The sequence below is a fragment of the Phalacrocorax carbo genome, chromosome 14 (genome assembly GCF_963921805.1).
Source record: "Phalacrocorax carbo chromosome 14, bPhaCar2.1, whole genome shotgun sequence".
Taxonomy (NCBI): Eukaryota; Metazoa; Chordata; class Aves; order Suliformes; family Phalacrocoracidae; genus Phalacrocorax; species Phalacrocorax carbo.
In genome coordinates, this window is record NC_087526.1 from 451,754 (window position 1) to 464,932 (window position 13,179).

The 13,179-nt window shown below is 44.1% G+C and overlaps 1 protein-coding gene across 1 annotated transcript in view; it reads right to left on the reverse strand.

Annotated features, from left to right (window-relative positions):
• Nucleotides 1–782: 782 nt before the first annotated feature.
• The window catches only part of KCNB1 (potassium voltage-gated channel subfamily B member 1), a 134,709-nt gene continuing 122,312 nt past the window's right edge, over nt 783–13,179 (reverse strand). Inside the window, exon 3 of the mRNA XM_064465174.1 lies at nt 783–11,336. Coding sequence (XP_064321244.1) covers nt 9,312–11,336 — 2,025 coding nt within the window. The 3' untranslated portion in view covers nt 783–9,311. The remainder of the gene's footprint in view (nt 11,337–13,179) is intronic.

Sequence of the window (13,179 nt, forward strand, 5' to 3'; positions counted from 1 at the left end):
GGAGCGCGGAACCACAGTCCAGGTAGAAAGGTGTGCTTATTTGTTCTTTTTAAATTTTAAATGGCCATAAATTAAAGGCTCGATACATCGGGGGGGGGTGTGTGTGAGATTAAAGCTTTGAAGAATCTTACAGAAACTGCATTTCAGTATAAATGGAAAGAAAATATTCCTGAGCATTTTAAATTACCTTTGCTCTGATGACTTGCATAATTTAACCAACCCACTGCTTAATCTAATGGAGAAGAAAACCACAGTGACTCCAGCAGAAAGTCCAAGTTTTTGCCTCAAGTAGCAGCAAAACCAACCTGTTTGTCTCGTTTTCACACCCAAAGCTCTTTGTCTCCAAACCTCGGCTGTTCTCCCATCTGCGTCTGGTTCTGCTGCTGCACAAGTGCGTGATCAAGACGCCGCTTTCCAGGAGCTGCGTGTGGGGTAGGGACGGCCCTGTGCTCTGCCCTCCCATGCACGCAGGGCCTGGGGGTGCCCCGCTCCCCGAGCCTGGCCGCGGCTACAGGAGGCGTGGGTAGGCTTTGTCGGCGGCGGGTGAGGACTGAAGCCCACAGGCTTGTGCACTGCATCCGTCAGACTTAAAACAGGAGGCGTCAAGCTCAGCACTGCTTTCCTGAATCATGGCCCTATCCGTGAGCAAATAACATATGTCTAAACCTGCTGTCAACTGCAATGAGCTAAAGCAGAAACTCTGTGCCAGCTGACGGTGGTTATATTTTTGGCCAGTGGATATGACCATGAAACAGAGCAAATAAAGGCTTTGGTTTTATCCATACCTTTTTATTTATTTCTGTAGTCTGTAGTAAGGGACCATTGCTTTAAAATCCTTAGACATTTGGACATATTTTACAAGACAGTACAGTTTCTGAATGTCACACATTGATCACAGTTTCATACTACTACATGCATATAAAGACACTGATTTTTTTTTTAATAATTTGTTTACAGAAACAATTGGAGAGGTCAATAAACTTCAACAAAGAATGACTAAAGCAAAGTTAAAAAAAAAATACTCTAAGTACACTAGTATATGGCTAATGTTGCTCTAATCACCCCAAAATGCCAGGGTATTGAATCATTGCTTAAATGGGGAGAAAACATCTGCTGACGCATTGCCCCTTGGGTTGATCCAATCTAACCCAATGAAGGGATTGTGCAGGAGCTGCTGGGCTGTAGGGCAGGGGCAGGACGTATTGCCCCCCACTACAGACACAGTGGACTGGGGTCTCCATTGCACCGGTTAAAAAATAACTGGAGTGCAAGGCAATGGAGAAACCTGTCGTATGTTCCACTCTTTCACAAGTGGGGGCACAGTCAGTTTCAGTTTTCAGATGCAAAAGCAATTTGATCCTCATGTACTAGAAGAGCCACAGGAAACGTACGTTTTTCCAGTATTTATTTGTTGCTAAATGTCGCATTTTTCTTTTAAAGGGAGCCCCATAGAGTTCTTATCCTTTAATGACTAGGGATGCTCGCCTCTGCCCTTCGGAGGGTTCACCGGGAAGCCCTTGCCTGGGGCTCATGGGCCGCTATGCAGGTACAGCGGCCGTCCTGTGCTTTTGGAGAAGGAAGACCTGAGGCTCTTCCCCGGCCCTGTGAAACGCTGAGCAGCCACTATGTGCAGCACCGTGACAGACCACCCCGCATCCTTCCCTGGGCGTGGAGGCATTACTAAACAGCACTTGCAGCAGTCCCTCATGAAGAGTTTTCTCCCCATTCAGGAACTGCTTCGCTGCTCTGATGAAAAACCAGGATTCTGTGGCAGTAAGTCGGGGTGTATGTTTTTAATGCTAATCTAGTTAGAAAGGGAGTTTGGTTGGTTGCTGCGGCTGGCCTTTCTGATTGCAATATCATGGCTTCAAAGTTCAAAGTGACAAGGAGATGCTGCATCTTCCCACCCTCCCATCCCCAAACGCACCAGTGAGGAACGTTTCAATGCAAAAGCAATTTTCTGCACCCACCACCAAAAAAACCCAGAAGGAATGGGGGGGAAAAATGTTTTCCACCTTTGCAACAAACGAACAGCACCGATATAAACAAAGTAAATCCCAGTGGTTGTCTGAGCCAACATGTGGCTAATGGTATTTAGGGGCAGTGAAACTTAAAAGGAAGAAGAGGCATAATAGGCAGAGCTCCTAAATGAAATATGGAGAGTAGAGAAGAACTGTTGAGTCCTAAAATGATCTTAAATGTAGATTATCAATAGGACCAGAGGCTGTGACATGATCCAAGGTAACTGATGGCCCATCTGCCGGTAGCGTCCTCCCTGCATCAGTAAGTCCCTGCAGTGAGGACTGAGTGTGTTGAACCGTGTGGCTGAGGTTGTGGTCCTGCTTCAGGGACCATCGTCTGCGAGTACGGGGTGCTGCTTGCAGCATCAAGCCCACAAAGAGTGAGCTGACACGGAGGGATGCTCAGTCAAGGCGGGGATGAGGTGATTATCATCTTCTTGCCTGAAGGATTCCTCCTTTCCCAGGCTGTCACTGACCCGGCTGTTTCCCATCCCCTCACCCCACTGGTTTCCTCACGGGTGCTGTGGACAGACACCTCCATCCCTGAGGTCTTGCAGGGCCTTTAGTTTTCCTTTAGTTTTTAGCACTATGGGGCCAAATTCCTCACTGGGCTAAATGGGGCACAGGTCCATTGCCCTCAACAGGCTTTTACTTACAGCAGCACAGGCTTTGGCATTTCATGCAGATTTGGCTCCCTGGCTTCCACAAGGCTCTAGTTTGGGTGAGTCTTTGTACTGAACCCAGCCTAATTATGACTATTTTTTGAAGGTAGAGTCGCTACAGTCTTGAAAAGACCCCTTTTGAAAACATCAACGTTAATCCTTGTTCAGTCCTACAGACTATCAATAGTATTATTTCTAGTTAAAAAGAAAAATGAAGCTTTCTCTTCTAAGCCTCTAGACTGAAGACTTCTTGTGCGATGAAGCCAGAATCAAGCAAAGCAAAATTCTGAATAGTATTTACAGATATGAACACTTGTGGCACCCTACCATTGGTGTCAAAGGACACTTATTTGTGGCTTAGGTAACACCAGCAACAAAGGGGATACACACCTAAATGCAGACATTCAGTTTTCCTTTGTCTGACCAAGACAAAGTTTCAGTGCAAGAGCCTAAATCTGATCAGCGTGGGGTGCAAAACACATGCTGGAAAATAAACATGTCTTCTTTGAAGGGCTGGTTGGTATTTGGGTCGTTCCTGTGGTGGTGCGGGAGGGCTACCTGCAGGGGAGCTTTTAAGAGTGCTCTGACTAGAAGCTTTCTATGGTTTTGTGGACTACGCACAAACTTACCGATATGGAAGGTGCCTTTTGAAAGGATTTATGTGGTCATTGATGATAGATATGGCGCACTATTGCATTAATTGCTTTTAAAAGAAGAAAAATCCCAACCAGTTTTAACAGCCTCATGTGTGAATGGATCTTGCTGATACATAAGCACGTGCAATACTGTTTCTGCTAGTTACTCTGTCCATTCGGGTGGTGTCTGGACATTCTGAAACAGGTGTTTTCCCAGAGTAATTCTGTTTCAGGTTTACTGGCTAGTGTGGTGGGGATATAAGAAAATCACACAAGCAGACAAAAGGAAATGGGACCAAAACTCCAGCTTTGGAAAAAAAATGGTCACTGGCCAGACCACTGGGCGGGTTCAAAAGGAAACGTGTATGCGGAGCTATGGGGCTCGTCTGAAGCAATTTGTCATGCTAAACTTCAACAGATCATGAGATAGCTTCAGGATGCACATTTATCTCATGGACTTTTATTCAATTTATGTGAAAGTACAGCTATAAAGGAGCAAGGAAGAGCACTAAGTAAGCAGGTACATGGACGGACTTTACCATAACCAAATCCAAATCTGGTCCCTTTCTGAACGTGTACATTCAGGTTTTTTTACCCCTCCATATTTTTTTCGCATTTCGTGATTTTTGGCTGGGACTGAAAGTAGGAATTCCAAAGCCCAGTGAGAAATGAAAGCCTTGACCCTTCTGTTTTAGCCCAGGAAAAACTTCCCCAAAGGTGGGAGCTGTGCCTGAGCATCGCCAGGTCACTACCTTAAAATAAGAGCCTGAATTTTGATGCTTATCCCAATTCCATCATAATTATTAGAACTGTCAGATTAAAATCCTGCCCCTTCTTTATACTCTTAGCTTAACCAGTGTAAATCTGGACAGACCCTACTGAAGTCCAGGCTATGGCTAACACTGAAGCCGCGGCATTTGCCGACAGTCACGCTGCCATAACCAAGGACGGCGTCAGGCCCGCCTCTGTGTTTCTCAGGAGGAACATCTTAGTTTCCGTAGCCAGCCCCTCGTTATTTTTAAGTACCACAAACAGGAAAAATACAAAAACATGACAACATCAGACAAACTCAGTGACCTTTCGCAGACGCACTTCCAGGAGGGCTGTTGCAGGTGGTTTTTTTTTTCAGGACGAAAGAGAAAAAAAAAAAAACCCAACAAAAAAGTTAGGGGATCAGCTATGTAAATGAACACCAAGAAAGCATCTAATATATTATTCTGTAATACAAAAAGAAGAAATCTGACTTGATTGCCCTATTATAAATTTGCTAAAAATACAGATATATATTTATATTTTCATATATATAACTTTTTTTTTTTTAAAATCTGAACAGAAAAATAGACTACTCTGGAATGCATGAAAGTCACGTGACTTTTCCATACATCAGATACTTATAAAGCCAACACAATGGCAAACAGAAGGTACAGAGGTAACTAGAACGTCTGTACTTTATTCAAGACCTATTTAAAGCCATATTCTCCCCAGGTGGGTGATCCTAAAGCAACCTAACGTAACACTTGTTCAGTCTGGTTACCGTAAGCAGAGGCAACTGACCAAACATGACGGAGTTGGAGCTGATCTGGAGGTGCCAGGAAAGCCCGTCTCGCCCCCGACTGAGCAGCACAGGAGGGCGTCGTGCCGCAGGGTCTCCATCGCTCGGCTGCTTTATTCAGTAATTCTATTATTCGCTTTAAAATGAGGCGTTAAAAACTATTGGAGATCATGGTATGCGGCGCTTACCGACAGAGAGAGAACTTGGCTTTAGAAACCTTGTCTTTGCGATGAGTTTTAAATACCCTTGTTATTTACTATAAACTGTACCAGTCATAATTCTGCCAAGACATAAATATACAGTAGGTACAAATATTAACAATACATTACAATTTTACAGAAGAGAATACTGTTTCCTTAGAAAGGTGTATCTTATTAGCTGCAAGGGAAGAAAAGGCTACAGTTTATCACAGCCATAGTTGCCAAAGAAACCAACCACCGCGGATGTGTTTCTGCGTGACTCGCACTGACAGATATTCCCTGGCGTTTGACACACGGCATGTTCAGGAAGGGAATGTGCGTTCTGCAGGTTTTCTTTTCCTCTTTTCTTTTTTTCCTTCTTCTGCCATTATTGACTCTCGAACCTTTCAGAAAAATGTGGATTTCACAGGAGACTGTTTTGTTTCTTTTTTTTTTTTTTCTTTTCTGTAAGTGTGCTTAGGTGAAGTTTCTAAGAAAAGGCACTGAGAAATCTACTGCAATGTGACTGCTGTATTCCTTTGTCCAAGGCTAAAACTCAAAGGATCTTTGCCTCCTGGTTAAGAAAACTGCACCCATTCCTTCTGCATATATATATTATGTATATATTTATATATATGTATTAAAAACGATGCTGATGGCGTAAGATGCAAGCAAGCACAAACATCACACGTACACAGTCCTTTCAGATATGATGTCTTCCGCAGCAGGTGGTGAAACTCTGTCAGCTTGCTTGATACATGATGCACAGTAACTTCGCAGACCTGAATGCCAAATACCGGAGACTAAACTGCATGCTTTAGCTCAATGCAGGAGATATTGCATATTTTCCCCGACTGTTATGAGCTTTGGGAAACGTGTATCAAACAAACTCTAAAATGAAATTGTCTTTCTAGTGTCTATAGAATTTGGTGAGCGTTATGTTTTCAAAGCACTGCCTTTCCTTTTGTAATGAGTACAGATTTAGTCTACCATAGCTTTGTTAGAGTAGATTTCCCAGTGCTTACATTATATATATGTGTATTATGCACACACACACATATATAGATACATACTTCATATTCAGACTTTATTTCATTAAAATAAATTAAACATACTTCCTTTTTAACTGGGCACAAAATGAGAGCTACATCTTCATACACAAATAAGAAAGAAATGCTCTTCAAGCATATTATATGCTTAATTTTAAATTATTTGCTTTCTATAAGAAATCTATAGGACTTTGGCTATTCAGACTTAAAAGGTAGATTTTTAATGATACTTTTGAATTTGGCTTTCAAAAGTGACTCAATAAAATGCTACTTTAAAGGTAGGACTAAATAGATGATATAAGGTGTGTGTCATGAGTGATCACACAAGGCAGACAGAGGGCCTTTGGTTACAAGGAGAGTTGCACCAGTTGATTATCAGTTAAAAAATGATAGAATTGTTGATCTATACATTTTTGTCAGTGCCATCTATAAACCAAATACATCAATTTGGATGAGAGTGTGGTAAATACTACACTATATGGCTATATTTAAATATGCTCACTTTCGTGATATGTAAAATATGACTTTTTTTCCACGTGAAAGCATCAGCTCTAAAAATATTTAACTTGGAAATAGCTATTACTTACTTTATCAAAAAACTTTTCCCTGATTTTTCTTCTTTTTACATTTGTGCTGATGGCAGACATGAATGATCACTGAAACATAGAGATTATGTTAAGACTGTTCTCTTTAAAATTTCTCATTGCTGCTCTATGGCCTTGGAAGGCCACAGAATAAATCAGTATTTAAAGCTTATCTGCTGGAAAGTCACTTTACTTGTTTGTGACGGCTCAATCTTAACTAGTATCTCAGCAATACATCGGTTCCTCTAAGTACACTTGTATTTACTATGGCCAAATCCTAAAGTCCTTCACCAGGCAAAGCGCCCACTCAGAGGAACGGTGGTTTCGGCTGAGCGAAGGCAGAGTAAAAGCTAAGGGACCTCAGGGACCGGCCCTGCGTGAGTGCTCTGGAGAGTCGCCGCTGCACTCGCAGGGGCTGTGAATCTTGCACACCCCCACGTCAGCCCTTGCACGGCTCGAGGTCGCGTTCGCTGCCGGCGGGCTAGTTCTGAGGTGGTGGCTCAGGTCTTACTCACGCCTCCCCCAGGGTCTCGCCTTGCTGGGACGCAGGGGCGACCTCTGAGCGGGTACCTCAGGCTGCCTCCCGCCGCCCGGGGCCGGGGCCGGCTGAGCAGAGCAGGGTTAACGCCAACACGCGTACAGTTTTGTGCCAAGGAGAGACCTAACAAAGCTATCACTGTAACCCATAATAGTTCCTAAAACATATATGTGCTTATTGCTTTTGTCCGTACGTACTGCATTCACTATTACGGATTACAGACAGAAGTACTGCACAGCTTGCACGGACAGACATTGACATTCAGGACTAACCAACGGCTTTTTTTTTTTTTTACAATAGGAAGGAACAAAACGCAGCGGACTCGAGCGGCCTGGGGTCCTCCTCCCGCCTGCGCGCCTCTGCTCCCACGTCCCGTGTCTCAGCACATCCCCGGACCTGCTGCATGCAGATCGTCACATGCCCTGGCAGGTACTCAGAAATAGGTCATGAAATGCTTATTGACAGAGTTATTTACAACTGAGTTTTACAGTAGAAACAGAGAACAACATAAAAGATTACCATCACAGTTATCACAGGACAGGTTGTGATTTGCTACAGGCTTGTAACAAATCACGGTCACGACAGGAGGCACAAATTAAAATAGTGCTTGGTTAAAGTGCTTGATTGTTACACTCTGCTATCCTACTCCAGCATTGCAACAGCAACAACAAAAAGTCAACGTAAAGTGCTTTTCCCCCCCCGAGATTAAAAACCAAAGACAAATTATTTCCTACACAATTTGACGTAACTTTATTGAAACAATAATATTTTAAAAACCTAGGCTGGTGGCTGCTAGTTCTGTTCATTTAAAATGGTCAGATCTTTTTTTTTATTTTTTCTTTTTTTAACTTGTTTCGTCTAAAAATGACTGGATGTTATTAAAACGTCAGGCCTGATTCTCCTGTCTCTCGCAGCCGCTTCGCGCGGCAGCTTCGCAGGAGCCTCTCCTGCCCGACCTCCTCGCGAGAGAGAGCACAGCCAGGCCTGGGGCGGGTCGCTAACGAATCCCTCTTTTTGCATATTTATGTATCGCTTGCATATCTTTCACTGCGCCGCTTGGGCACAAAAAGCTTCAGACCGACCGGTTCCTCTCCTACGCCAAGGGCAAGGCTTTGGCTGACGCCTGGAGCGGGCGCGCGGGCGGGACGGGAGGCCCCGGCGCGCTCGGCCGTCCCCGCGGGGCAGGGCAGCGAGCATCTCCCTCCGCGGCGGGGCCGGGCAGGAGCTGGGCGCTCCTTCCAGCCCGAACGCCCCGGCACCGGGAAGGGGGTCTGGCTGCGATGCTCCCGGAGACTCCTGCTTCTGCATGGCTCCTCCACACCTTCCCAGCGTGGGCTGTGGGCCCCCGAGGGCCACGCGCTGGCCCCGGGGCACGTGTCGGTTTTTAGCAGAGGGTAAGTGCAAGTTTCACTATGTGCTAGGGGATGTTTGGAATTAGATACAAGTGGTGCAACTCACCCTGCTGATATTTCAAAAGAAAATGTCAGGTCCTACAGGATATCGTATTGTTAAACATACACAGAGCATTTTAATAATTGGTTTCTCTAGACCGCTATTTGCTTTAAATGGTTTTTGCTCGGATTTTCCAATAATGCAAGTGTTCCCTGTTACCTTTAGACACAATATCCATCAGAGAAAGCTGTAGATGGGGAACAGCTGCCCTGAAGCAGTGAGTACTGTGGTTTTGATAGCTTTATGCCAACCCCAGCAATTTATTCCAGAGTTCAAATCTGGCTGCCTTGGCATCCTTTATGGAACTAATGCGAATCAATATTAACATTTCCAAAAGGAGCTCTAGCGTTCAAGGGGAATGGATGGATATTTGGTCACATTGGCTTCACTGGACAACATGAAAGGAGATCAATGTGTGATCATGATTCGCAATCCTTGTTTTTTGACTGATGTGGGCAACGTCTTTAGAGTTGTTTCAGAGAAGGACATTTTCACAAACCCACACTGGACCTCCCCCAGACTTTTAGAAACAGGTGGCTTGTTTCAGCCAAGTTCATGCCATGCAGAAGCTCTTTTTTTTTGTGTGTTGACTGTAAATACATTCCTTTAAACTTTCCGTAAGTTCTTTTGCAACCCATCTCAGATGCTTTGATCATGTGTGTTAGCATGTCCTCCGCTGCCTGGTAATACATGGACTTCTGGGGAAATGTGATTTTCTAGTCTGACAGTCTCCTGATTGCCCTGGATTCTTCCAGCGATACCTTCCATAGAGTAAATGCAGTTTTGCCCTATCAGCTTAGGGGAGGTGGGTAAAGCAGCAGCTTCTAGATGGTTCTTCTCTGTTCTATAAACATTATCCTTTTGCTTTAGATAGCCACTGTTTGTAACATTGTACTTGGGACTCACATTTCCGGGAGGACTTGAATCGTAAAGCAGCTGACCTTCATCATCAGTGTCAGCATCTATATATTTGTGTATACCGGCATCGTGGAAGTTGAAAGCTATGGCTGTCTGTGTCTCTGGTGACTTTGGGGGCGTTCTCGCACTTGCAGTTGTGTAGATCGAGGCTTCTGGGCTCATGAGGGATCTGTCAGAGAGTAAGGAAGTATCTGTGGCTGCAGCAGCAGCAGCTCCCCTGCTCTTGAGAGGGTCTGGATATATTCTCAGTACATTTGATGCTGGTACTAATGTGCTGGTGTCTTCTTCCATGAAGTTGACTTTCAGAGATCTTAGTTTTAAAGGGTTACTGGCCTTTATAGAGCTTTTGGGACTTTCTATGAAAAAAGCAGAACGGTGGCTGCCTTCAGAGCTCGGTTTCATTTCCACAAATCTGCCACCGCTCCCCTCTGGCCGGCTCTGCTCCTGAATCACGTTGATGCCACCTTTGCAGGGAAGGGTAGCGAGCGGGCTGTGGGAAAACCTCCCGGAGTCAGGGAACTCTGCCGCGCAACTTATGAAGCTGTCGATGCTGGACATGCTCCTCATGTCGATGATCCCATCAGTGCGAGTTGTCAGCAAGGGCACCATAGGGCCAGGAAGGGTTTCCATTTCTAACTCTTCCTTTTGCTTTCCAGGTTGACTCAACTCTTTAGTATTAAGATTTGGCTGGGACTGAGTCTTTGCCATTTTGTTGTACATGTCCTCCAGCTGTTGGACATTCAGGTGCTGGGGACTTGAAGACGACCTGGTTTTTTCTGGAGATCCTTGTTCCTTCGTTTCAAAAGATTTACTAGAGCTAGTTTCAGAGAGTGTTCTTTTGGTCCATTTCCATTTGCTGGGAGATAAATGATTGTCCTGAACTTTATCCTTTTTGGCTATGCTTTCTCCGTTCTTTTCAACCACAATGTCCATGAGTTCTATACTACGGGCAAATGCATCCTTCATGTTCATGGAAACAATGCTGCCGTTCCTTTTTGCTCTTTCAAGAGCTTCCCTGCGCTTAATGGCTTTCTCCTGCCGCTTCTGCTCCTTGTAGAACTCAGAGAAGTTATTGACAATAATCGGGATGGGAAGAGCAATCACCAGCACACCAGCAATGCAGCACAGTCCTCCTACTATTTTACCTAAAAGTGTTTTGGGGTAGATGTCTCCGTAGCCTACTGTTGTCATGGTAATTGTTGCCCACCAGAAAGAAGCTGGGATGCTCTTGAATTTTGTATCATCCTCATCCTTTTCTGCGAAAAACACTAAACTGGAAAAGATCATAATGCCCATGGCCAAAAACAAGATGAGTAATCCAAGCTCATTGTAACTCCTCCTCAGTGTAAACCCCAAGGACTGTAAACCCGTTGAGTGACGGGCAAGCTTTAAAATCCGCAGTATCCTCATAATCCGAAATATCTGGACCACTCGTCGTACATTTTGGAACTGAAGTACACTTTTATTGGATTCTGTGAGGAAGATAGTGACGTAGTATGGTAAAATAGCTAGCAAATCAATAGCATTCAGCGGGCCTTTGAAAAACTTCCATTTCTTAGGCGAGGATAGGAACCGCAAGAGGTATTCCATTGTAAACCATGCAATGCACACTGCTTCTACGTGGGCAAGTTGGGGATTATCTGTGGTCTGCCCAAATTCATCCACGCCTTGTAGCTCAGGAAGTGTGTTAAGGGACAAGGCAATTGTAGATAGTACAATAAACATGATGGAAATGATTGCCAAAATCTGGAAAAGAAAGAGAAAACAGTGAATTGGTGTAGAATATATTATGCCATTAGAATATATAATTATGCCATCATAATATATAATATAGTTGATGATGATGATGATGATGATAATAATAATAAAAAAATTATAATAGATCATTGCCATTAATGCATGGCTGTATTTCCACTTACACATTTCAGGCCTCTTAGGCCACAGAAGTCAGATAGCCAATGCATCCTGAGGTGATTTTATTTTGGAAGCTACTTTAGTTATGTCAGATGCATAAAGGAGCTAAAGCATCTACTTCAACTCCTGTGCCTTCATCTCTGTGTAGTCAAGGAATGCATACCGAGCAGCTAGGATGCCAGGAGGGCTGTGAAGCAGTTCACAGCAGGAGCTTTTGATTAACTACTAATTAGGTGCCCAACAAAGCCCATCTGGACAACAGGCTCTGAAATCTAAGCAGGAAGGAACGCAATTGTGAATGCAAGATTTGGTCAGAGTGACGTCTTCCATTTAATGCATGGTTGCATCTGTAATTTTGAGTGCCTACGGCTAATTGCAGAGACCTGTGTGCACTTCTACTACATATAAGCATACAAGTAATAGACTTTTTAAATGACTCATCTCTAAGTGAAACTGGAAGGTTGTGAAGTACATGAAAGCTTTACCAAGGTTTCTAAAACATTTTGAGCTCTGAGCCGCTCTGCATGCGACCGACTGGCCATCCTAGCCATCCCAGCCTGGCCATCGCAGCCAGGGGAAAGAGCAAATTCATCCAGGCAAGCTAAACTGACAACACTAAGGCAGCCAAGGCAGGGCAAGTCTGGCCACTGGAGAGCTCATCCATTATCAGAAACCAGCGCTTGGGCTGAAAAGTGCAATGAGAGAAGGGTCTGCAGTGAGCAGCCCCTCTCAAAACCCACATAAATGTGATCAGACCCTGGGCCACTGACTCTACACAGAGCTGGAAAGCACAAAGTGCTAGATTAGTGTACTTGCAGCTTTCAGATGGGGTAGCAGGCTGTCCTTCCATACCTGTTTTATATAGACATTAATGCTACAGTTTCCAGTTTCCCTAATTACATCTTCTTTTAAGGTCATTTTAGGGAGGTTTTAGAGCTGACAGACAATTTGAGGAGTGCTTTTTTCTACTAGTGAATTCTTTCTCTAGTTTGTTAATTGGGTGAGATTTTATTTAGTTTCTCAGGTTACTGCCAAAACACAGCAATGATTTCAAAACGCACGTATATGTGACTAATGATTTATGTATTCGTTTCAGTGTAAGCTGGTCCCTTATGCTCGCTTTTCTCCTGCTTGATAGAAAAGCAGCATGAAATCAATGGCAACGTATGTGCATGATGACTAGATACACAATATTAAGCAATGAATTATAAAACCTAGGAGAAGAGTTCTGCATCATGACTTGCAAATCTGGCGCACTCCTTCCTTGCCCATATAACTAGATTTTAGGTTTCCTCACAGTGGCCTTTCTCAGCCAGCCTCACAATACCAGGATATCCATTTACCACCTCAGGCACTGGACAAAGATATTCTTGCAGGATTCCTCTTCAGCCAAGCCCAGCACAGGCACCCTAACTGGTGGGAAATATCAGACTTCTGACCATTTATCCCTAAACGGACGGTCACTACAGTGCAACAAGCCTTGCTGCTGTAGGAGAAACATGCAGATCCAATACAGTTCAGAAACACTGTGGTCTTCTCACGAAGAGCCTCACCTCTTCTCCAAAGCTGAAAGGCAGAAATGGACTGCAAAGTATGGAAGCTTCACTTGAACCAAATTCATATGGCAAGCTTAAACTATGGCTTTAGGAGAAAAGCCCATACACCTTAAAAAAAA